Source organism: Penaeus chinensis, chromosome 38, assembly GCF_019202785.1.
Source record: "Penaeus chinensis breed Huanghai No. 1 chromosome 38, ASM1920278v2, whole genome shotgun sequence".
In the NCBI taxonomy this organism is placed as follows: domain Eukaryota; kingdom Metazoa; phylum Arthropoda; class Malacostraca; order Decapoda; family Penaeidae; genus Penaeus; species Penaeus chinensis.
In genome coordinates, this window is record NC_061856.1 from 8,910,366 (window position 1) to 8,937,865 (window position 27,500).

The following is a 27,500-nucleotide window of genomic DNA, read 5'->3' on the forward strand; positions in this document are numbered from 1 at the left end:
TATTTTTTATTTTTAAATTTTATATCATTGTTTTATTTTTTTTAAATTTATTATTTTTTTTTTTCTTTATTTATTATTATTTTTCATTTTTTATTTACTATTTTACATTTTTACAACTGTTATTCCTATTTTTATTTTCATGATTATTTTATTTAAATGTTTTTCTTCTTCTTCTATTTTTATAATGTTTTTTATATTATTATTATTTAATTTTAAAATTATTTTTATTATTATTATTATTATATTATTATCCTTATTTTTATTATCTTTATCAGACCATATTATTATCATTTTTTTTTGCTGTTATCATTATCTCATGGTTTATTTTATGATAATGATGATTTATTACCATTATCATTATTATTTTAGTAGTGTAGAGCAGTAGTATCAGTATTTTTCCATTATTTTAAAAGATGATGTTATTATTGGGTATTACTATTGTTGTTATCATTGCCCCCCCCCCCCCCCAGAGGAGGGGGGAGAGAGGGAGAGAGAGGGGGAAAGCGAGAGGGAGATAGGGGGTGGAGAGGGAGGAGAGAGATGGAGAGAGAGAGGGGAGGAGAGGGAGAGAGAGATGAGAGAAGGAGAGAGAGAGAGGAGTAGTTTTAGGGAAATGGAGAGAGAAGGGAGGTTGAGAGGAGGGGAGGGGAGAAGAGAAGGGGAGGGGGGGGTGGGAAAAGATAAAAAGGGGTGAGGGGGAGAGAGAGAATGGAAGTTGAGAGGAGAGAGAGAGAGGGAGAGGGGGAGAAGGAGAGGGAAAGGGGGGATAGAGAGAGGGGAGAGGGGAGAGGGAGGAGAGGAGAGAGGGAGGGAAGGATGAGAAAGGAGAGGGAAGAGTTAGAGAGAGAGGAGAGAGAGAGAGATCGGAGAGAGAGAGAAGGGAGAGGAGAGAAGGAGAGAAAACGAGAGGGGAGAGCGAGAGAGAGAGAGGGGAGAGAGAAGGAGGAAGCGAGAGGAGAGGGAGAGAGGACTGAGAGAGGGGGAGTTTGGGGGAATTTAGGGAGGAGATGAGGGGGAGAGAGAGAGAGAGGAGATGAGAAGGAGAGGGGGAAACGAGAGGGGAGAGAGGGGATGAGAGAGAAGAGAGAGAGAGAGGAGGGAACGGAGGGGAGAAGAGATGAGAGAGAAGGGGAAGGGGGGGAAAGAGAGAGGGAGAGGAGAAGTTGAGGGGGGGGGAGAGAGAGAAGAGAGAGAGAGAGATAAGAGGGGAGAGGAGAAGAGAGAGAAGGTTGAAGAGAGAAGAGAGGGAGTGAGAAGAGAAGGGGAGAGAGAGAGGGGAGAGAAAGAAATGAGGGAGAAGAGAGAGAAGGGGGAGGGGAAAATTTGATGGAGAGAAAGAAAAGTATGAAAAGGTGGGGAGAGAGAGGAAAAAAGGGGTGAGAGAGAGAGAGAAAAAAGAAGGGGAGGGGGGAGGATGGGGAGGAAAACGAAAGAGAGAGGGAGAGAGAGAGAGAAGAATAAAAAAGAATAAAGAGTTGAGAAAGAGTAAAAAAGGAGGAGAGAGACAGAGAGAGAGGAGAGGAAGAGAGAGAGAAAAGGAGAGTGAGGAGAGAGGGAGAGGGAGATGTTTGTATACACCAAAAAACAATTTGGGGTGTGTGTGTTTTTTGGTTGTGTATATATATATAATTATAATTTTTTTATTTATATATATATATAATGCTGTGTTGTGTGTTTTAGAAAACAAAATGTACGAAAGATCGATTTTTTTTTAACATAGTGTTTGTGTTTTTGTATATATGGATATATAATATTTTATATATATAATATTTATTGTGATGTATGGGTGGATTTAAATTTTATTTTTATTATTACATTTTATTACTTACAACACAACACATTTATATATATAATAATATATATATATAATTATTATATACCATATTTAATTATGTTTATATTTATATATATATATATTATATTTACACATATTATATGTATATATATATATATATGTATATAAATATATTGTTGTGTGTGTGGGGTGTGTATGTAGGTATGCACACACCACACACACACACACACACACTCCCCCCACACAAACACACACCAAAACGGGCAAAACCCATTCCCCAAACTAACCACCACACACCACACCAACCCTTACTGGTAAATTGCCGTCTTAACCACTAAAATTAGTGGATGCCGAAAAACCAGCTGGAATAGAGGGAAGTAACCACCTAAGGGAAAGGGGGTGTATAGGGTAGGGGAGGGTGATGCAGAACCACAGATGCAGCAAAATTTTTTATTGGGCCGAGCTCACGGCCCCCCACGCAAACCCCCCCCAACCCCCACCCCCATTGATTTCCGTGGGAGGAGGCTATAATTTATATCATTTATGGGAAATATATTTATTGATCGATTTGATGGATAGCAACGCAAAAAAAAAACTACTGCAGGAGAGTGAATTTAATTATAGTAGTTGTATTTTAGTTCAGTAGTTATAGTAGTATTTTTATTTTACTATACTAGTAGAAATACTATTTATATTGCTTGAAATTCTTTATATTACTATTACTTTTTATATTTACTACTACAAATGCTACTACTATTTTTGCTCTACTACTTCTTTTCTACAAAATTTCCCTAAAACTACTTCTATATTTTTTAGACAATACTAATTACTATTTACTACTGCTACTACTATTATTGTTTGGCAAACTTCTGTTTACTACTATTTTCCATTTCCAAAAAAAAAAAAAAAAAAAAAAAAAAAAAAAAAAAAAAAAAAAAAAAAAAAACAAAAAACAACAGCGTAAAAAACCGACAAATTAAAAATCCGAGGAGTGCCCCCCCCTTTCCCCCTTGGATGAGGAAAACACCCTCACGGCCCAATGGACTGCATTGACCCCCCCGCCAGGGGGGATTAGGTGTGATCTGCGGTGAAACGTGGACCGTTTGTTGACAAGTTGGGTTTGTGGTTGTTTTTGGGGCGATGGGGCCCTTTTCTGAGTGAAAAAGGAGAGGGGTTTGTGTGGGGTGATAGAAGGCCCGAGATAATGGGGCTAAGGACAGACAGAATTTGAAAGTGGAGATGGAGGGATTTAGGGTAGATAGATAAATAGTATATAATTTAAAAGAAAGATAGGTAAAATAGATAGAAAGGAAAAGGCAGAGGAGTTTAGAGGGGAGGGGAGAGAGAGAGTGAGGAGAGAGAAGATGGGAGAGATTGAGAACGAGAGGAGAGGGAGAGGGGGGGAATGAGAGAGGGGTAGAGAAGAGAGAGAAGAGAGAGAGAGATTGAGAGTGAGAGGAGAGGGAGGAGAGAGGAGTGAGAGAGAGAGAGAGAAAGTGAGAAAGAGAGAGGGGGAAAAGAGAGGGGGGCTAGAGAGAAGGAGGGGATTGGGAGAGGGAGCGAGAGAGAGGATGGAGGGAGAGAGATGAGAGAGAGGAGAGAGAGAGATGAGAAGAGAGAGAGATTTAGAGAGTATAGTGAAGGGGAAAAGAGTGAGAGTCGAGGAGAGTTTGAGAGAGGAGTGGAAGAGGAGAGAGAGAGAGGGAGGAGAGAAGAGAGAGAGAGAGAAGAGGCAGAGACAAGAGATAGAGATGGACTGAGTTGAGACAGAGCTGTGAGGTGTTGGGAGGAAGAGAAGTAAGATAGAGGGGGATTTGAGTTGAGACAGTCAGAGAGGAAAGAAGGACAGTAGAGAATGATTGTGTTGGAGAGAGAGTGATGGTGTGTGTGTGTATGTGTGGTGGGTTGGGGAGAGTGTGGAAGGGGTGTAGAGTTGTGAGTGGGTGTGTGGGGTGGTATAGTGAGTGAATAAAGGGGAACGTATGGTGGTGAGTGGTTGTTGGGTTGGGTGGTGCTGTGTGGGTGTGGAGGCTCTTGTTGTAGGGGTGGGAGTGTTAGTAGTGTTGGGTAGCGTGTGGTGGTTGTGAGAGAATGGGGCTGTGGGGACGGTGGGGTGGAGGGTGAGTTGGGTGGGGGGGGTGTTGCGTTGAGGGTGTGGGGGGTGGTGAGTGGAGGGATGTGTGGGGGTGACGTGTGAGAGGTTGTGTGGTTGGTGTTTGGAGAGAGTAGATAGGGTGGAGTGTGAGAGGTGGGTGTGTGGTGAGTGTAGTGTGGAGATGAGTGTGGGGAGAGTTGGGTGGTTAGTGTTGTGGTGGGTGTGGTGAAGGTGTGTAGTTGGTGTGTGTGAGAGTGGGTGTGAGTGAGTCGTGTGAGTCTATATTGTGTGTGGTTGTGTGAGTGTAGTAGGTGAGTGAGGTGTTGAGGGTGTAGTGGTGGTGAGAAGTGGGGTGGGGGGGAGAGGGTGGGGTAGAGGTGTTGTAGGAGGAGGTGGAGGGAGGGAGTGGAGTGGGTGTGTGTGTAGGTGTGGAAGTGGGTGCTGGTGGTAGTGGTGTTGGGAGTTGGTGTGTGTGGTGTGGTGTGGAGTGTGGTTGGTGGGTGTGGGGGTGAGGAGAGGAGGGAGTAGTGAGTGGAGTGGGAGGGGGAGGGAGGAGGAGAGGGAGAGAGGGGAGAGGGAGAGGGGAGAGAAGGAGTGAGGTGAGGGGGAAGGGGGGAGCAGGGGGAGAGTGGGAGGAGAGACGGGGAGTCGAGGGAGGAGAGGTTTGAGTGGTGAAGAGGGGGAGGTGGGGTGAGGATGAGGGGGGGGGTGAGAGGAGGGAGGAGGGGGGATGAGGGAGAGAGGAAGAGGTGTGGGAGAAGGGGGGGGGAAGGGGGGAGGTTGCGGAGGAGGGAGGGTAGTAGAGGAGAGGGGGGGGAGGTGAGAGGGAGGAGAGAGGGAGATGAGGAGGAGGGGTGTCGGGAAGGAGAGTATAGGGTGTGTGATGTGAGGATGAGAGAGAGGTGAGAGAGGGCGAGGAGAGAGAGAGAAGAGAATTGAGGACAAGAGAGAGAGAGATGAGAGTGTGAGATAGGACGGGAGAGAGTGGAGGAAGATATGTAAGGGAGGAAAGGTGAGACCGTTGGGGGGGGGGGGAAGATTAGGTAAAATGATATGGAAGTGAGGCAAGGAGGAGAGAATGGAGATTCTGGGGAGTTATCTCGGAGGAAGATGGAGGGACGGAAGGACTGTGGAGAGTGAGAGAGAATTGAAGAAGGAGAGAGAAGAAAAGGAGTGAGGAGATCCGGGAGTTGAGAGAAGTTGAAGTAGAAGCGGGGAGATAGATCGGAGCACAGGGGGAGAGTGACGAGAGAGGAGATGGATGAGATGAGAGATTAGAGAAGGAAAGTGAGGAGGAGAGAGACAGAGACAGAGACAGAGACCAGAGAGAGAGAGGATGACGAGCTGAGAGTGAGAGAGAGTGAGCGAGAGAGAGAGAGAGAGACAAAGACAGAGACAGAGGACAAGAGACAGAGTCAGAGACAAAAGACTGAGACAGAAGAGACAGACAGAGACAGAGAGAGGCTGAGAGAGAGTGACGAGAGAGAAAGAGAGTGAGGAGGATAGTAAGTGGAGAGAGAGAGAGAGAGGAGAGAGAACGGAGAGAGAGAGGAGAGTGACGAAGAGAGAGAGATACGGGAGAGTAGAGAGAGAAGAGTTGTGTGACAAAGAGACGAGAGAGAGACAGAGAGAGGAGAGGAGAAGAGAGAGAGAGTGAGTGGGAGTGGAGGAGAGTGTGAGAGAGAGAGAGTGGTTGTTTCGGGGGGGGGGGGCGGGGGGGTTGAGATAAGGTGAAGGAGTGTGAGACAGTAGAGAGAGGAGATAGAGAGTGTGAGAGTGAGAGAGACAGAGAGGAGAGAGAGAGATGTAGAGTGAGTGAGTTATAGAGTGTGATGAGAGAGTGGTGGTGTGAGTCGGTGGAGAGTGAGTCAGATGGTGTGTGTGAGTGTAGAGAGAGAGAGGTGTCGAGTGAGAAAGAGTGAAAGTGAGAGAGAGAGGAGGTTGGAACTGATAGAGGAGAGAGAGATTTGAGGGAGAGTGAGAGAGAGTGAGAGTGAGATTAATTATTACCTAATGATGATGAAAAGATCCCTCAACCATTCCGATTATTCAGTTGGTTTATTTTTTCTACTGCTGGTGCGGGTAATTTTGCGGATGCTGTTTTGGAAGTATTCACTATCTACAGTAGGATATTACTGGTTCGCGCATTGGATGTTCTTTATATTTCTTTTTTTCGGTTGTGTGTGGCATTGTGTGTTTTGGTCGTTAGGTTTGTCCGAGATAGTGTTTCGGTAGAGGCGGATATTTTTGTTATTTAGGTTTTGGGTTGGTTTTGGTGTTTCAGGTAGTTTTTTTTCATGGTTCCTGTGGACTACGTTATTGTGCTTTTGGTTCAGGAGTCTTGGTCTAGTGGGGGGTGTAGTGATGTCGTTGAGGGGGTGGAGAGGCAGACGCGGGATGGGGTGGAGGGGATGGGGAGCCGGTGTATGTAGGCGATATGTTTTTTGTGGGGGTGAATTTTGCTTTTTTTTACTGAAAGCTGTCAGGAGGTGGGGGTTGGGGGTGATTGGGTGTTTAGGGGGGGTTTTAGGGAGTGGGGGAGAGAGAGAGAGAGAGAGAGAGAGAGAGAGCGAGAGGAGAGAGAGATCGCGAAGAGAGAGGAGAGAGAGAAGAGCGAGAGAGGAGGACGGGAGAGAGGGAGAGAGAGGGGGACGGCGGAGGGGAGGGAGAAAGAGCGAGAGAGGAGAGAGAGAGAGAGAGAGGAGAGAGACGAGAGAGAGAGAGAGCTAGCGCAGCGAGAGCGAGATCGCAAGCGAGAGAGAGGGGGAGAGAGCGAGAGGGAGGGCAGAGAGAGTGGGAGGGATAGAGAGAGCATCGAGAGCGCGAGAGCGCGAGTAGAGAGTAGAGAAGGAGGGAGAGGGAGTGAGTGGGGGAGAGAGCGAGAGCGAGAGCGAGAGCGAGAGAGCGAGAAAGGGAGAGAGAGCGAGAAGAGAGAGAGAGAGAGCGAGAGAGACGGAGAGAGACGAGAGAGAGAGCGAGAGAGAGAGAGAGCGCGCGGAGAGCGAGAGACGAGAAGAGAGAGCGAGAGAGGGAGGGAGTAGTAGCGAGTGTGTACGGGATAGAGAGAGCGAGAGAGAGGAGATAGAGAGAGAGCGCGAGAGCGAGCGAGATGAGGGCGCAGATGGCGCGAGCGGGCGTAGGGAGAGCAGATGGCGGGCGAACGAGTAGCGGAGCGAGAGCATAGAGAGAGCGCTAGCGCGCTTCTCTCTCTTCTCTCTCTCTCTCTCTCTCACTCTCTCTCTCTCCCTCACTCGCTCTCTCTCTGTGTCTTTCTCTCTCGTTCTTTCTCTCTCTATCTCTTTCACTCTCTCTCACTCGCTCTCTCGCTCTCTCTCTCTCTATCTCCGTCTTTCTCTTTCTATCTATTTTTCTCTCTCTCTCGCTCTCTCTCTCTCTCGCTCTCTCTCTCTCTCTCTCTCTCCTCTCTCTCTCTCTCTCTCTCTCTCTCTCTCTCTCTCTCTCTCTCTCTCTCTCTCTCTCTCTCTCTCTCTCTCTCTCTCTCTCTGTCGTTCTTTCTCTCTATATACCTTTCACTCTCTCTCTCGCTCTCTCTCTCTCTCTCTCTCTCTCTCTCTCTCTCTCTCTCTCTCTCTCTCTCTCTCTCTCTCTCTCTCTCTCTCTCTCTCTCTCTCTCTCTCTCTCTCTTTCGTTCTCTCTTTCTCTCTCTGTCTCTGTCTCTCTCTGTCTGTCTCCCTCTCTCTCTCTCTCTCTCTCTCTCTCTCTCTCTCTCTCTCTCTCTCTCTCTCTCTCTCTCTCTCTCACTCTCTCTCTCTCCCTCACTCGCTCTCTCTCTGTGTCTCTCTCTCTCGTTCTTTCTCTCTCTATCTCTTTCACTCTCTCTCACTCGCTCTCTCGCTCTCTCTCTCTCTATCTCCGTCTTTCTCTTTCTATCTATTTTTCTCTCTCTCTCGCTCTCTCTCTCTCTCGCTCTCTCTCGTTCTCGCTCTCTCTCTCTCTCCCTCTCTCCCTCTCTCTCTCTCGCTCTCTCGCTCTCTCGCTCTCTCTCTCTCTCTCTCTCTCTCTCTCTCTCTCTCTCTCTCTCTCTCTCTCTGTCGTTCTTTCTCTCTATATACCTTTCACTCTCTCTCTCGCTCTCTCTCTCTCTCTTTCTCTCTCTCTCGCTCTCTCTCTCTCTCTCTCTCTCTCTCTCTCTCTCTCTCTCTCTCTCTCTCTCTCTCTCTCTCGTTCTTTCTCTCTATATCCATTTCACTTTCTCTCTCTCTCTCTCTCTCTCTCTCTCTCTCTCTCTCTCTCTCTCTCTCTCTCTCTCTCTCTACCTCTCTCTCTCTCTCTCTCTATCTCTCTCTCTCTCTCTCTCTCTCTCTCTCTCTCTCTCTCTCTCTCTCTCTCTTTCGCCTGTTATCTATCATTATTACAATTTAGCTACTCTTTAGTATTACAATAGTAAAGGAATACATACTAAATACTCATGGTACATTTTAGTGTTATAATTTCGTGTTACCTCACATAATTACATTTTGAATTTTGGTGTTATATTTCACTGTTTCATGATTATGTTACATAGCAGTTTTATATTTTAGTTATACCTCATAGTGTTATCATTTCTTTTAGTTACTAGTCAGTGTTGCTTTTTAGTTTTACCTTTAAGCATTACTTTATCTTACCCTTTAGAGTCACTGTATAATATTAACTGTTAGTGTTCAATTTCAAAATCACTTAATAGTTTATATTTAAGTGTTATTTTTATCAATGTTACCTCTCAGTCTTCAATTCCCAAGAAAAGAGATTAGCTCACCAAGCCAACGCCTCCAATCCAGTAGCAGGCAGGACGGTCTTTCATGCAGAAGCAGCAAGTCAGAGAGAAGCACCAGTTCTCTTTACTGAACCTGCACCCCATCCCGCCTCTGGAAGCGTGTTGGTGCGTTAATAAAATCAGGAAATGTGATGGGTCGCTATAAGGACTGAGAGCGAGGAAAATAGTGCGCGTTTGTGTGATAGATGGAGATGTATAATCATATTCGTGAAGTCTGTCAATGAAATGGTAATGATAATTGTGAAATAAATAAAATGAAACAAGATAAAAGTGGTTTTAAATTCGTTTCGCTTGTCTGGACCGGGGAGTGTTTATATGTTTGCACTAATTTCACATTATTTCTGAACCTTACAAAAAATAAATCTATTTTAAGCCTACACTATCACAATCTTACACTAATCGTAACACGCACAAACGTATATATATTTTGTTAACATGAACTTTGTCTAGAAGAAAAAAAACAACTCTTATGTGTGATGAATTTTTCCTACAAGTGAACGAAATATGCAGTAAAGAACACAGCAAGACATCCGGGCGCCTACAATGCACATGCCCGGATGTTACTAAGACTGGAAGAGACTGTACACTGTGCAACTGTTGTTGTTGATATTGTTGTTTGCTTGTTTTATTATGAATATTTCTTCTGCTTCTTCTATATATTATTAGTGTCTTTATTATTATCAATATTATTATTACTATTATTATTACTACTACTACTACTACTATTATTATTATTACTACTACTACTACTACTCCTACTATTATTACTATCATTAGTATCACTATTGTTATGATCATTATTATTATCATTATCATTAATATAATCATTATCACCATTATTAATATTGTCATTATTATTATCATTATCATTATTATTATTATCATTATTATTATTATTATTATTATCATTATTATTATCCTTATCACTATCATTATTATTATTATTATTGTTATTGTTGTTGTTGTTGCTGTTGTTGTTATATTATTATTATTGTTATTATTATATTATTATTATCAATATCATTATTATTATTATTATTATTATTATTATTATTATTATTATTATTATTATTACTATTATTGTCGTTATTATTATTATGATTATTATTATCATCATCATTATTTATTTGTTATTATTAGTATTGTTATTATTATTATTATTATTATTACTGTTGTAATTATTATTGTTATTGTAATTATTATTAGTATTATTATCATTATTATTATTATTATTATTATTATTATTATTATTATTATCATTATTATCATTATTATTGTTATTAGTATTGCTATGATTATTATTATCATTATCATCATTATCATCATCATTATCCTTATTGCTATCATCATCATAATCGTCACTATTATTTTCTACCATTATCATTATTAGTACTATTACTAATACATTTATTGCTATTACTTTTTTACCATTATTATTATTATTATTATTACCATTACTATTACTTTTGTTGTTGTTATTATTATTATTATTATTATTATCATTATTATCATTATTATCATTATGTCATCATCATTATTATTACAATTATTATTATTATTATCATTATAATTATTATCATTATCATCATTATTATTATTATTATTATTATTATCATTATTGTTATTATTATTATCATTATTATTATCATTATTATTATTATGATTGTTATTATTATTATTGTCATTATTATTGTTAGTAGTAGTAGTAGTATAATTGTTATTATTATCATTATCATTATCAGTATTATCATTATCATTATTTTCCTTATATTGATTATTATTATCATTATTATTATTATTATTATTATTATTATTATTATTATTATTATTATTATTATTATTATCAATATTGATATTATTATTATTATTATTATCATTATTATTATTATCATTATTATTACCATTATGAGTGTTGTTATTATTATTATTATCATTATTATCATAATTTTATATCGTTATCATTACTATCATTATCACTATCGTCATCATAATGATCATTATCATTACAATTATTATCTTTATGATTATTATCATTATTACAATCATTATCTTCATTATTATTACCATCATCAACATGTTTAATATGTGTGTGTGTATTTGAATGTATGTGTGTGCGTTTGTGTGTTTGTTCTCGCATGAGTGTGTGTTGCCTGTATATGTTTATGCTATGTGTCACTATGGTTATAAATACCTTGATGAGTGAGAGGCAGTCTCACATTGCACGTATCGCCTTCAGTATTAAATAGTACAGGTTACTGATATACACATACTTATGAACAGGTATGTAGATTGTTAATTCATTTACCAGTGCCATATTCTCACTCTATATATCAATATATATGGAAATGCTGATGCTGTTGCTTAAAGAAAATAATTTCTACACCATATTAATAAAAAAAAAAAAAAAAAAAAACTCTTGTAAACACAATTTATGTTTCTTTTAAGATCGTCGGGTGTTCACATTTTTTTCTCAGTATGCATAAAATTTTCTCTGGTCGTATTTATTCCGGTATCTCATTTGAAATTTGGTATGGCACTTTTTATCTAACCAAGCTTGATCTTCGTTGTTTATTTATCACAAAGATTCTTAGATTTTCATTAACACTGAAGAAAAATTTTGCTTTCTCACTCTTATTTTACAAGATGTGTTATTCTTTTTTTCTTTTTTTTAAGCGTGTAACTTCAAAGAAAGAGATTTGCCAAGTCTTTCAGAATTAAGGAAGCATATTTGTCGCACGAGGATAAAACGGTGACGTTACCCACTTCGAATCCACGTCAAACAAACCTGCGTTTTTGTCACCACTCTAGAAAGCACAGATCAATGATGGTGGCATTCTAGTGCCTCTGGTCTCACTGCCAACGTAAGTGCCAACTGCCCATCCTGTCGAGTCCATCCGGGACTTCCCCGAAAATGTACCTTGCCCACGCTATACTAACCCATATCCGCCCTATCGAAAGAGGCGAGTGTTGCCTGTGCTGAGGGCCAAAGGATATATGTCAGCTTGCGATAAGGCAAGTTTTATTTTCATGCGACAGGATGATACGAAATTCGTAAGCAGAATGACTTTTAGGGGAAATAAATGCGTTCTTTTTTTATCTTTGTTTGCGGTATTGGCTGCACGTTTTTTGGTTTATCATCTATCCGTTAATGTATCATAGTCATTTTAAGTCATTATTATTTTTACTACCGTTGATATCATCATTGTCATTAATATTATAGTAGATTTCATCATTTCCCCAGTAATTATCACTGTCAATAAATGCCTTTAACACTAATATTAGCACTCGCAATACCAGATGTAACATCATCATTGTTATTATAGAAGCGATGACGAAATAATATCAAAATAGGAAAACAAAATGAACCTGGCAATTAACTCATTTAAATTCCTTTTCATTGTCTTTATTCCAACCATTCCTTTTCTCTAACCGGAAATATAAACAAAGAAATATATGAATGTGTTTAAACATCAAGGTCATAGCACTTCGTACGTGATTTGCATAATATTTTTGTTTACGTTCTTGTCCGTGTCTCCTGTGTGTTATTCTGAATTATTCTATGATTACTTATTCATTACGAAAGATCAATGTTTTTCTCCCGCTCTCTCTATGACACTGAAATATTTATCGTTTTCAAAAATGCTTTGTGGAAAGAAAACAAAAAACATCTTGAACACCTTTTTTTTTTATTGAAACCTCGGTCTGACATTTTAAATTTCCTTCATCCTTATTTAAACCTTCATTTAACCTCATAACAACGTTCCTCAAACCTCATTATCTCACATACCCTCACATCCTAACATAAAACCCCATAACGCCTTATGAAAAATATAGTAAATGTATAAGTGTCTCATAGAAACTCACAGAATCATAGAAACTTTATGAGAACATCATAAAATAACATAAATCTCATAAAAGTCTCACAAAAATAAAGGAAGACCTCTTAAAAAGACATAAAATCAATAATACCTGATAAGAGCTTCAGAGAAGATAAATCCTTATTCTAAAAAAAAAAAAATATATATACCTCATAATCGCCAAATAAATAAAACAAAAATCCTCTTATATAAAAACAAAAACAAAGAAACCACATGAAACCCCCATTAAAAATAAAAAAACTCAAGAACACAAGAACACTCTTCCTCATGCCACAACCATAATGTCCTCCAGAGGTTTTCGCTTGAGGTCGGGCACCGTGGCATCCTCAGACGGGAAGCCCACTGGGAGGAGCAAAAGGAGTTTCTCGTTGGGCGGGCGGTTCAGCAAGGTTCTGAGGGCGGGGCCGCAGTTGAGGGGCGTCGAGGTGAGGGTGACGAGACCTGCGTTCTGGAAATGGGGATGCAATGGGCGTCAGAATGGAAAATAATGGCGAGAGAGTTAGTTGTTATCATTTGTGTTTTTTTTTTTTTTTTTTCTCTCTCGTCCTTTATTTTTCTCTCTCTCTTCTCTCTCTCTCTCTCTCTCTCTCTCTCTCTCTCTCTCTCTCTCTCTCTCTCTCTCTCTCTCTCTCTCTCTCTCTCTCTCTCTCTCTCTGGATTTTGCTCTCTCGACCGAATTATGTTGGCGTTCAGCACAACAAATAAATAACCTATGTTGTCATTTAATCAACACCGTACAGTACAGATGCCCCCAAAACATATTCACACCACAACCACAACCACGCTAACCAAACAGGGCACCGCCACAACCACGCCAACCAAACAGGGCATCGCCACAACCACGCCAACCAAACAGACACTCTTTTTCCCTCCTCCTCTACGTACGTGTATCGCCGACAGCATTATGCCACACGACAGAACCGTCGAGATTTCGTGGTAATAGTGGTTCCTCTTGCGTCCGTCAGGCAGCATCCCATACGTCTGCTTTGAACACCAGGATGAGCCAAGGGGCCGTCGTCAGGTACTCCTTCACCCACGACGTCTTCAGCGCCTTCAGGTCCTTTACCCACTGATTTCCTTTTGGGGAGTTTCCGCGGAGGGTTCAGGAAGAGAGACAGGAAAAGGGGCGGGGATTCAAGATTTAGAAACAAGTACAGAGTGGTTTGCTGATTTGGTTTGTCAATGGGTTTTTACGTGATTGCATGGGCTGATTTAAACAGAAAAATATTAATAATAATCTTAAAAGATGCATAAAGATAAATAAATAAATACATATCAACAAATTCGAAAGTAAAATTACCCCTCAACCTCCTCCCTGATATAAAAAAAAAAAGGAATAAACTAACTCCCCCTCCCCCCCCCCCCCTCCCCCTCCCCCCCTCCTCCTCTTCCCTCCCTCCCTCCCTGCTGACTAACATAAAACAAAATACAAAAAGAAAACAAAACACAAATAAGTAAACAAACTTCACACAACAACAAAAACTCCTTCCTCTTGACTGCCTCTTCTTACCCATCCTCTTCTTGTAATTAATTTCCTCTTCCTCTTCCACGATCTCTCGAACCCGCTGCTTGACTTCGGGATCGCCCACCACGACGAATGTCCAGGGCTCGGTGTGGGCGCCGGAGGGGGACGTTCCTGTGGGCGGTGTGCACTATGTAGTCACTGTTAGTAGTATCTGCGTTTAACACTATCGTTAGCATTACCAAAGAGGAGAGGAGAGGAGAGAAGAGAAGAGAAGAGAAGAGAAGAGAAGAGAAGAGAAGAGAAGAGAAGAGAAGAGAAGAGAAGAGAAGAGAAGAGAAGAGGAGAGGAGAGGAGAGGAGAGGAGAGGAGAGGAAAGGAGAGGAGAGGAGAGGAGAGGAGAGGAGAGGAGAGGAAAGGAGAGGAGAGGAGAGGAGAGGAGAGGAGAGGAGAGGAGAGGAGAGGAGAGGAGAGGAAAGGAGAGGAGAGGAGAGACAGGAAAGGAGAGGAGAGGCGTTTAACACTAACGTTAGCATTACACCAAAGGAGAGGAGAGGAAAGGAGAGGAGAGGAGAGGATAGAAGAAGAGAGAAGAAGAGAGGAGAAGAGAGGAGAGGAGAGGAGAGGAGAGGAGAGGAGAGGAGAGGAGAGGAGAGGAGAGGAGAGGAGAGGAGGAGAGGAGAGGAGAGGAGAGGAGAGGAGAGGAGAGGAGAGGAAAGGAGAGGAGAGGAGAGACAGGAAAGGAGAGGAGAGGCGTTTAACACTAACGTTAGCATTGCACCAAAGGAGAGGAGAGGAAAGGAGAGGAGAAGAGAGGAGAAGAGAGGAGAGGAGAGGAGAGGAGAGGAAAGGAAAGAAAAGGAAAGAAGAGAGGAAAGGAGAGGAAAGGGGAGGAGAAGAGAGACAAAGAGAGGAGGAGAGAGGAAATGAAAGAGGAGGATCGGAAAGAAACGGAGAGGAGAGGAGAGGAAAAGAAAGAAGAGGCAAGGAGAGGAGAGGAGCGGAGAGGAAAGGGGAGGAGAGCTGAGGAGAGGAAAGGAGAGGAGAGGAGAGAGATGGGCGGTATGCATTATGGATTGCGGCTCGTAGATTATGGGAGAGAGAGGGAGGTGGGGAGGGTGAGGGGAGAGGGAGGGAGGTAGGTTGGAGAGGAAGGGAGAGGGAGATAAAGAGATGAGAAGGAGGGAGAGGGGAGGGGGATGGGTGGGAGGGAGGGGGAGGAAAGAAGATAAGGAGATAGGGAGAGGTTGAGGTGGGAAGAAGGGAGAGAGGGGGAGGGAGGGAGGGAGTAGTGTGAACGGGAGAAGGGAAGGGAAAGGAGAGAATGAAAGGAAGGGAAGAAAAGGTATTATGGGCGAAGGAGGGAAATGAGAGAAAGTGAGAGGCAAAGGGGGGGGGGGGAGGGAGGGAATATAAGCCCTACCACTCTTGCATTCTTCCGTCAATTTCTCCGTTCTCGTTTGAACTTTCCTCATGCAAGGTGCCCATGAAAAGCTCGTGTAAACAAACACCGCGACATCCGGGTAAAGTTCCTGGGAATCATACATATCACATGATTTAATTGTAAAGAAACTATTATATTGGGCATACAAATATTCTAGAATGTTTACATGAACTCGCTTTATTTTATCTACTACCACCCCCCCCCCCCCTCAAAAAAAAAATGAAGTAGCATAGATCTTCCTTTGCACAAGATCAAGACGGAATTCAGTCAGACGAAAAAGTTTACGGAGGAGGAGAGAGAGACAGAGAGCGAAGGCAGAAGAGAAGGAGACAAAGGGAGAAGAAAGAAGAAGGGAAGATAAAGCAGAAAAACGAGGGGTGAAGGAAGAGAATGGAATGAACGGAAGGGAAGAAACGAGAAGAGATGGAAAAAAAGACGACAATGCAAAGGAAAAGAAAACGAGATAAAAGGTCGAGATACAGAGAAACAAAACAAAACAAAAATACGAAATAACAGCTCACACCGTGTTTTGGTTTCTTAGTTGTTTTTTATTCATCTTTCTTTTTTTCCATAATTATTCCCTTCTTTGACTTGACCTACATTTCCCTCGTTAATACAGAAGCCAAGAATTAACGTCATCTAAACACGTCTTACTGGGGAAAGCGACGTCTTCTGCAGTCTCGATGCCAAAGAGAGAGAGAAAGAAAGAGAGAGAGAGAGAGAGAGAGAGAGAGAGAGAGAGAGAGAGAGAGAGAGAGAGAGAGAGAGAGAGAGAGAGAGAGAGAGAGAGAGGCAGAGAGAGAGAGAGAGAGAGAGAGAGAGAGAGAGAGAGAGAGAGAGAGAGAGAGAGAGAGAGAGAGAGAGAGAGAGAGAGAGAGAGAGAGAGAGAGAGAGGCAGAGAAAGAAAGAAAGAAAGAGAGAGAGAGAGAGAGAGAGAGAGAGAGAGAGAGAGAGAGAGAGAGAGAGAGAGAGAGAGAGAGAGAGAGAGAGAGAGAGAGAGAGAGAGAGAGAGGCAGGGGGGAGGGGTAGAGGAAAGGAGAAAAGAAGAAAAGAGAGGAGAGGAGAGAGAGAGACAGGAACAGATAACAACCAGTTTTGTATTGCTAACAATGTGTCCTACTGCTATCATTGTTATTAACATATGAAATATCACGCAGCTTGTTCTAGCTTCTGTGTACACTTATTTCTCACTTGGTTCACATCAACACATGCTGATTCCATCCCGAAACAACACCACATGCATTAATACTGACCTAGTTACATGCCATTATCAAAAATGTAATGTAAGGACAGTCAGACTGAGACAGCGAAAGGGAGCAGCAAAGAAGAAGATGAAGAAAAAAACAAGAGGATGATGGAGAAAAAGAAGATAAGAAAAAACACGAAGAAGGTCACCCAGAGGTCAACAACCCACCTGCCGTTCTGACAATGTTCTCAATGACCTCTCGCGGAACGGGGTCGGAGCTGAAGAATCGGACGGAGCGACGTGTGTTCATCAGTTCATAAAACTCCTTTGATTTTTTAATGCTCTCTTCTGCTGACAACCTGAAGGAGGGAAGATGAGATAGGAAAATATGAAATGTCTGGAGATGAGATAGGAAAATATTAAATGTCTGGAAAATGGCACGTACGTAAGTGCCATGCCCATATTTATCGATATGCATAGCACTAGTAAAAAAATCAAGAAATTTGAAATCAGGTAAGGCTAAGCACTAGCCGAGCCATCTGTGTGTAGAGACATTTCACACACACACACACACACAAAAAAAAAAAAAATGAGCACAGCATTTTCCCCGTTTTTTTGTTCATTTTCCCAGGCGGCATTGGGTTAATATCGAAATTATAATAATCATTACTGATATCATTATCATAATCATCATTTCTTATCAGTATTGTTGCTCTAGTTACGAATATTCCATTCATAAAACCACCGCCGTTAATATCAATAACATTAAAGTATAATAGGACGAATAATATTGATTTTTACTGTTATACTTATTCTTATTATTCTCATTATAGTTACTGTTACCATCATCATCATTATTGTCAAAGCTTTATTATCGTTACCTTCATGATTAATGGAAATACTGTCATTAATTATTGTCATTAAAACCATAATTGTATTATTAGTACTATTCTAATTTTGTCATTATTCTTGATCTCATCATCCTGTAAAATTATCATTATCGTAATTATTGTTACTTTTCTAGTATTATCATTCATACCATTATCATAGCAGTAGCAAATACTAGGATATAAAATCGATATATCAAGTGATGGATATGGGAACAGATAAACCATATTTCCCTCTCCTTTTCTCACTTGTCGTCAAGTTCTTTTTTCCCTTTTCGAGTTCTCGCGTTGAATGCCTCCTCCTCAACACCCAGTGAGAATAGGTCATTTTTCTGCACATTTTCTCCCATTTTTCTTCGGCTTCCCTCGATATCTGACTCTCCTGTCAAGTGCCTCACTCTTCTGTTCAAGGGATCGAACTATCTCATCCTCTTGACCCTTTGAGAAGAAGAAAAAGAAGAAGATAAACTCTTTGACTCTGCGTCTTCTCGCATACTCCATCTCCTCTAGTGATGGCAGATATATATATTTCAGCTTCGTTCTTTTTACATTTTATCAATATTTTATTAGCATCTACTCCAGCTCTTTGGCGTAGCGTTTGCTTGCTGCCTCAATACCCTCCCCCCCCCCCCCCCCCCTCCCCCACTGCACATTCCATCTTTCCAGGTAATGTGATCTTTCACATTTAATAAACATATGCTCCAGTTTTTTTAAGGGGTGACATATACATTGTCTCTGTCTTTCAATAAGATGGCTCTGTTTTTTTTCACCGTGCTCTCATGGCCCAAGATGGCTCTCAGTTATCAACCTTGCTATACCTTACCTGTATTTCTTTGCATATCCTTTTTAATAATTTATCTCTCCGCATGCAAGGCACTGAAAGTTCTCCACTCAACTGAGGAACCTCTACCCCGAAGACCACCTCCATCATCGTCTGTCACACACAGAGCTGATGCCTACTCCTACGCGATGTGTCAGCGATGTGTCTTCCCTTCTGCACGTTTTTTATGTCCTCTTGCCTGACATCATTGTTATATTCTCTATGTTCACTTTTGAACCTTTATTTTTCCATTTTAAATATTCTTTCCATCTCTTCTTTGGTCTCAGCTTTTATTCCCAAAACATCCGCAGAAAACGGAAGCCTTTTCTATACTCTTTGTGTATAGTCTGTTACCACAATAACCAATAACTTAAAATGCAGATGCCCGATGTGCTCCAGCAGCAGTCTTCGATCAGCAACCCTCACTATGCTATGGAGTTTTCTCCTTTCCTAAATTCATTGATATTCATTTGTCAACTTCCTTAGGCCTATTCTTACCGTTTTTTGTCAGCACGCCACTAGGCTCTCCTGAAAGACCAGGAGCTGTCTCTCTCTTCATACTTTCTACCTCTATTTCTGTGATGTTCTCTATAGGGCCTTCCAAGTTTCAAAACATCTCTTCTAGCTTCCATCTTTACGCCATCCACTTTGATGTCACTATTTCCATCTCACTCTTTCCACCTTGGATTATATTCTATCCTTGCTGAGGTGTTCTAATCTCTGTTTCACTTCTGTCTTGCATCCTTCTTGCTTATGGCACCTGTCACCTAGGCTCTCTCTTCATCTCTTTATACTCTCTCCTCTCTGTCCTTTGCCATTGTTTAAAAACTCTTTTCCTTGTCAGCAGTCTTCTGAAATGCGGCGTTCCATCACATGCCTTTCTCCGTTTCTCTTTGCTGATGTCATTCCACAGACCTCTGTAACGGTCTCTAGCATGTTTTCCTCTAACTGCTGCCATTCTAAACTCTCTCTACAACTTCTCCGCTCCTGTGCTATGGGGACACACATCATTCTGTGGGATTTTAAATAAATTTTCTCCTCATTCTGCTATACATTTTCATCGCTATGTGTCAATATCTTATTAGCAATAGAGTGACTTGTGTATCTGTGTACATATATGTACAGTTAGTTAATTTGATTCTCTTACTCTCTGAAAAAAAAAACACCCTACGCTCTCATTTTTTTCCAGAGACTCGACACATCTACGCCAATCATTTGACTGTACGCACTATCTCTTAGACTCCATAGCTGTAATCTCCTAGAGTCCATAGCTGTCACTTCCTGTGTTATCACCTATAAACATCAGACATACTCCTGGCATAACTCGTCTATCAGTTATTCCCAAAATTCTTGCTTTGGTCCCTTGCATGTTTCTTGTCTGCGGTGTACGTGCGGTGAATTTCTGACATACAAATCAGAAAGACTTTTATGTTCATTGTTCTGTTATTGTAACGCTTTAACTCTACCACATAGACTGAGATTTACGTCCGTAATCACTGTATCAATACCGATTGTATGTATCTCATTTTTACTCTATCATACAGACATATAGACATAAAAGAACAATGGGTTGGCAAATATACATATGTATAGATAAATACAAGGACAGACAGGCAGCTGGATTTTGATATAGACAGATTATAAAGGTATAGACAAGCGTATACACACAAACACGGAAAATGAAGTGAATCAATCAAGATCGACTCTTATCGTGTTAGTAGAATGCAAGGTTACAGCTGATAAGATAAACACAGTGACACTGATTATAATATCGCCCTCCTTCCCTCTCGATTTCTTTTATCACATGAGGCTGCAGCTTTGTTCAACGAGTCTGTCTGTACATTTGGCTGACAATATGACTGTACTAAAAGGAAATTGCGTTACAGTAACATATGGTGATGGATGATGATGATGATGGTAATAATAAGAACAATAAAAATAAAAACAGGACATTGTTATTATTAGCATCATTATTATTATTTTCATTAATATTATCAGTATAAATGTTATCATTCCCACTGTTACTATTATTATCATTATCCTTAACAATGAAAGTATTTATAATAGGATTAGTAATAGTATCATCATTATGTTTTTTTTTATTACTACTAGTATAATCATAATCACTAATTTATATCATATTTATTATTATTATTTATTATTATTGTAGTAGTACTATTACTATTATTCTTATCATTATTATTATTATTATTATTGTTACTATCATTATTATTATTATTGTTACTATCATTATTATCATTATTGTTACTATTATTATTATTATTATTATTATTATTATTATTATTATTATTATTATTATTATCATTATTATCATTATCATCATTCTTACTGTTATGATCATTATCATTATCATTACTATTATCAATATCCTTATTACCATCCTCATTATTATCATTAAAAGTATTAGCAATAGCATCAACAGCACTAACATTATTACAATTATTATTATTATTTTTTTGATCTATCATTACTGAGCACTATAATCATCTTAATAACTATCATAAGAGAGAGAGAGAGAGAGAGAGAGAGAGAGAGAGAGAGAGAGAGAGAGAGAGAGAGAGAGAGAGAGAGAGAGAGACAAGAGAGAGAGAGAGAGAGAGAGAGAGAGAGAGAGAGAGAGAGAGAGAGAGAGAGAGAGAGAGAGAGAGAGAGAGAGAGAGAGAGAGAGAGAGAGAGAGAGAGAGAGAGAGAGAGAGAGAGAGAGAGAGAGAGAGAGAGAGAGAGAGAGAGAGAGAGAGAGAGAGAGAGAGAGAGAGAGAGAGAGAGAGAGAGAGAGAGAGAGAGAGAGAAGAGAGAGAGAGAGAAGAGAGAGAGACAACGAGAGAGAGAGAGACGAGAGAGAGAGAGAGAGAGAGAGAGAGAGAGAGAGAGAGAGAGAGAGAGAGAGAGAGAGAAGAGAGAGAGAGAGAGAGAGAGAAAACCGACCGGTCACCGCGCTCTCTCTCACCTTGTTCGCGCGTAAGGGATATGGTTCAAGTCATCAGGAAAGAGAGGGTCCACCAGCTTCGACTTGTCCACCTCGTCCTCCACCTCCTCCTCCACATCCCCAACGCCTCCCGATTCTGAGGAGGAGGAGAAGCACGGAGAAAATGGTGGGAAAATGGAATTAAATGTATTGATAAACATATAAAATAAACAAAATATAAATGGATAGAGATTATAAGATGAATGGATTTGATGATGATGACAATTATAACAAGAATGATAACGATAGTAATAAAATAATAACAATAATAAGAAAATAATAGTTATAATAATGACAATAAGAAAATAACATATATATACATACAATAATGATAATTATAATAATGATAACGATGATGATGATAACAATACTAATACCAATAATAATAAATAATGATAATAATAATAACAAACTACTAACGTTTATAAAAAAAATGTAATTATACTAATAATAATGATAATAGTAATGATGATAACAATAACAACTTTAAGAAAAACAACAACAATAATAACAGTAATAATAAGAACTATTAAGATAATAATAATGATAATAAAGGGAATAATAACAGTAATTACAGTATTAGTAATAGTAATAATAATAATGATGATGATGATGATAATAATAATAATAATAATAATAATAATAATAATAATAATAATAATAATAATAATAATAATAATAATAATAATGATAATAATAATAACAATAATAATAATATTATTAATAACAACACTACTACTACTAATAATAATAATTGTAATGAAAATAATAATGATAATGATAATAGCAAAATTAATAATGAAAATAACAATAACACCAACGACAGCAGTAACAACGTAAAAACAACAACAATATCTCGCCTCCCGTACGAATGTTGAGGACGCAATATCGTCTTTAAGAGCCAACACAAGGAAATACCGGTTGGCTTCAAGACGCTCCAATCGATGCTCACTCAAGGGAGGGAAAGGAGGGAAGGGAGGGAAAGGAGGGAGGGTGGGAGGGAGGGAGAGAGAGAGAGAGGTGAGGGAGGGGGGAGAACAGAAATGGGAAAGAGAAGGGAAAAACGGAGGGAAGGGGGGAGAGTGAGAGAGGAAAAGTGAGGGAAGGAAGGAGGGAGGGGAGGGAGGGGAGGGAAAGGCATGAAAGGAAGGAGGGAAGGGATATAAAAAGGGTAGGGAGGGTGACATGCGTATAAAAAGACATGAGATCAAAAATATATGTAAGAAAGACCCGGGTAGACAGGGAGAGCAGAGGCATATATATATATATATATATATATATATATATATATATATATATATATATATACATATATATATATACATATATATATACATATATATATATATGTGTGTGTGTGTGTGTGTGTGTGTGTGTGTGTGTATGTGTGTGTAATATATACATATATATACGTATATACAGATAATATATATAATATATACATATATATACTTATATACATATAATATATATATTATATCTACATATATATACTTATATGTACATATATATATATATATATATATATATATATATATATATATGTATACATATATATATCCATATATACATATATGTATATGTATATATATATATATATATTTATGTACATATACATATATATACGTATGTATATATACAAACATATGTATGCATATATATAAATATATGTATATATATGTGTGTGTATATACATATATATGTATATATGTATGTATACATACACATATGCATGTATATATGTATATATACATATACATATATATATATAATATATATGAATATATATGCATATATTTATACATATGGATATGTGTGTGTATATATACACATGTATATACATATATATTTATATATACATATATACACATATGCATATATATCCATATATACACATATATACATATACATATACATATATGTATATATGTATATATATGCATATCTATACATATATATATATATATAGAGAGAGAGAGAGAGAGAGAGAGAGAGAGAGATAGAAAGGGAGAGAGAAGGAGAGAGATAGCAATAATGATAATAATATTGATGAAAATTATGATAATAATATTGATGAAAATTATGATAATAATATTGATGAAAATTATGATAATAATACTGATGATGAAAACAATATTCATAAGAAAAGTAAGAGAGTAATGGCTACAACATTTATTTATCTATATTCGAAACCGACCGATTTTTGGTTGGTTATAAGTTATGTCTAATAAATATTACAAATTATACGTTAATGTCAATTTAAGTGTATAACTTTTTTCGACAATTTCTTCGCCTTCATTTGTTTTATGTTACTTGAGTATTCACCTTTATTCTTCTTGTTGCGAACATGTAAATAATAATAATATTAATAGTAATAATTATCAGTGTTTTAATATTAATAATAATAAAAAAAAAAACATTTCTAACGTTTCCCAACCATCAAGCGAACATATCAAAGGCCAAGGTGAATCATGTGCTTTATGTTTATGTATACGATAATACCATAATGCTAATTATCATGATGCATATTTTAAAGTAACTTTTTTACAAACCGTACTGTGTAATCATCAAGCGTAGTTTGTAATATTCATCAATTGTAATTTATATGTGTCATGATGTACTCAGTACTTTGCAATATAAAGGGAGAAAACCTATTAAGTTTATATTCTTATTGGTAAACTAATAATTTATAATCAGATTATGTCTTATGCCAATGATAATAGTAAGAATTATCATTATACTGATAATTGTAAACCAAATATATGAGCAAGAAAAAAAAAACCCAGCGGGAACTGCGGAAACAAAAAGTATGTGCTAAAGTGAAGATATTATATCGAAAGTCGGGTTTACAGCAGCCGCTCATATTGGTTTCTTGTTACGGATCTCCTTCAGAGTTTTTTTATGATTATTTCTGCAATAAGGGTTCAGGTGTATAACGGAAGAAGGAAAATCAACCTTGCTAATCGCTGTCGTTGTTAGAATTCATAATCAATGAATTCTTATTATGAGCTTCGCATTATTTTCATATTTCTCTCTGTCTGTCTGGCTGTCCGTTACTCTCTCCCTCTCCCTCTTTTTCTTTTTTTTTCTCGGTCTGTTGTCAGCCCCTATTTTTCTCTTTATCTATCTATAAATCTACCTGTCTTTACAGCTTGTCTGTTTGTCTCTTCTTATTTAAAAACAAGTGTAATGATTAAGGTTATCATCTATTGTTATCAATAAATAACTGTAGCAGAATTTGCAGCAATTTTTTTTTTTAATATCAAAAGAATTGATACAATTAGTAAAATCATTAACATTATTATCATAGTTATTATTACCATTCTCACTATCACGATCATTATTGTAGTTGCCCTAATCATCATTACATCATCATCCCCTTACTTAAAAATAAATAAATAAATAATAAGTAAATAGAAATGAAATAACTCACCAATTACATTTCTGCTCCCTTTCTCCGCTTTGGATTCAGCCTCCCTTGCAGACGCCGCCAGAGGGTCCCTGTCTGCGCGCGGATCTCGAGTGCGCATGCGTCGTAGGAGTCGGTGGAAGGCTGCGACGACGAGGCAGGAGAGCAAGATCTGCAGTAGGTGATCCTCCACGAAGGGAATCAGATACCGTGTCGCGAAGCCCATGTTCTTAGATTTTGTTTGTTTGTAATTTGAAACTTCTTTCCTTGTTCTTTTCTTTTCTTTCTCTTTTTTTTTTTAGGTTTGAGGCAGAATCGTCTGAGGAAGAAATTATATGGTTTATGGGATTTTTTTTTTTTTTTTTGTTTACTTATTTTTTGGTTTTGTCCTGAGAAAGAAATGTTTTGTTTGAGAAAGAAATGGGGGAGGGGGGGATTTTAATTCTGTTTTCTCAAAACAAACAAACAAAAAAACGAAATAAAGAACACAAACAAACAAAAACAACAACGCTGACTAACTTTACAAGCTTCCCAGATACACGCAGGGCAGATAAACACTAAAAATTCTCGAACGCTGTTAAAGGTGAACTGACACCTTCCCGAGCGTGCACTCTATCTATTAACACTAGAAGTAATTCAATTTCACCCTCATAACTCACTTCGCTTTGGTACTGAAGTTTAAGAAAACAGGGATAGTGATAATATAGTGATAGTGATAATATAAGGATGATGATGACAGTGATGCATAAGAGTGAAAGATAATAATAATAATAATAATAATAATAATAATAATAATAATAATGAGAGAAAATAATAGCAACAATTATGATAATAATGAAACGTTTTCTTCTCTGTATCGGAATAAACAAACACGTTTTACATTTTCTATGTGTCTGCGTTTTTCCCCCGAGAGATACGTTCATCTGCGAGGAGGGTGGGAGAGTAATGGAAAAGGGTAGATAAGGAGGGAGAATGAGAAAGAGAATGAGAGAAATTGAAAGAAAGAAAGAGAAGGGGAGGGAGAGAGAGAGGGGGGGATGGAGAGGGAGAGGGAGAGGGAGAGGGAGGGAGAGGGAGAGGGAGAGGGAGAGAGGGAGAGGGAGAGAGAGAGAGAGAGAAGGAGAGGTGGAGGGAGAGACGTGAGGAGGTGGATGGGTGGGCGAAGGAGGGAGGGAGGGCAGAGGAAATGAAAAAACAGATAGACTCTTTCCCTTTCACCTTCCCCTCTCCCTTACGCTACTTACTCCCTCTATCTATTTCTCCCTTATCTTAATCCTTCCCTCTTCTTCTCTCTTCTCTTAACCCTTTACCCCGTCTTAATTACCCATTCCCTCGTGTTCCTTCTGCATTATCTACCCCACTCTTGCTTCTTCTCCCTCTTCCTTTCCATCTCCGTTGCCCGTATCCCCCCCCCCCCCTTTCTAATTGTTCCCTTTTATCCCATCCTTTTTCCTCAATCTATAATCCATAAAAACAAGTATATAACAAGCTGATAACAGCAAAAGCACTCGAAAACAGGTAAAGAAAGGGGCAGAGGAGAAGAAGAGGGAACAGCCGGGAGAGGAAGGGGCGGAGGAGAGGAAGAGAGAATGGCCGGGAGAGGTCAGGGCCAAAGAGGCAATTTGCGAACGAGGAGGAGGGTGGCGACTCGATAATTACACGTTAACCAAGTCGGATAATGGTATAGACAAATTAAACGTGATAGAAATCGGAAAAGCTGGAAATATTTACAATATATGTGGTGTTTAGTGTGTGGACACAAACACGCGCGTGTGTGTGTGTTTATGAGAGAGAGAGAGAAAGATAGATAGAGAGAGAGAGAGAGAGAGAGAGAGAGAGAGAGAGAGAGAGAGAGAGAGAGAGAGAGAGAGAGAGAGAGAGAGAGAGAGAGAGAGGGCAATAATAAAAACCATTGCAAACAAGCTCCATATCTAGTGCCTTTTTTATCGTAAGAATGATCCCCCATAATGATAAACGATAGCACCCAGACACACACGGCGAGAGATAAGATGTGCACAAACAACTTCAAAATGGAAATTAAAACAGTAACATTAGTCATAAAAGATATGGAATACCCTCTCTAACAGTAATCATAAAAAAATGACTTCCCTTGCATCTACAAAGTCGAGACGGTTTTAGTAAGGATAAATAAAACATCTGCCTCACACACCTATCTCCTGTTGATTCGATATCACGAGCTACATCCACATCCACACGAGACGGGGAAAAGTTCAGCATCTTGTCTAACATATTATACCAAAGACAAAAGACCTCATTCTTGTCAGGACGAGAAAACACTTCACTTCCAAGCTTGCAGATGATGGCATCACAAGCAATGGCATCAACTCAAACCATATGGTCATTATTCTTTCACATTTTTCAAAGCGTTCTATTTTGCTTTCTATTATCCTCACTATCACTGAACATTCACTGTACACAAGTGTATGCGACACAATGCACACATTCAATAAGCATTGTCTCATCAGTAATATATCTTATATCACTTTGAATTTTTTCATTCTGGTTGCTTATATTATCTGAAACGCAGCATCCCTTTGCTCCAAATATAAGCCTTAGGTCCGTATATCATAAATGTCAACGACGCCTTTAAAGTACGTCCCTAGGGCTCGCGGTCTATCGCTTCCGTGGCGTTCGTCCAGTTTCGAGCCTGGCGGGTTTTGCCTTTCATGAAGGTGTTCAAGCAGTTTTCTCTACTGCTAAGCCTTCACTCAAAATTTTGAATTGCATTTGTATCAATAATTAA

The 27,500-nt window shown here is 39.1% G+C and overlaps 1 protein-coding gene across 1 annotated transcript; it reads right to left on the bottom strand.

The window, feature by feature from the left end:
• Positions 1-12,331: 12,331 nt before the first annotated feature.
• LOC125046098 (iodotyrosine deiodinase 1-like) lies at positions 12,332-27,306 on the bottom strand. Its single transcript, XM_047643736.1, is given in 8 exon segments — positions 12,332-12,990; positions 13,428-13,529; positions 13,531-13,619; positions 14,053-14,178; positions 16,863-16,993; positions 21,310-21,424; positions 24,761-25,055; positions 26,907-27,306. Coding segments are annotated over 7 exon segments (948 nt in total). The 5' UTR covers positions 24,963-25,055; positions 26,907-27,306; the 3' UTR covers positions 12,332-12,807.
• Positions 27,307-27,500: the final 194 nt, after the last annotated feature.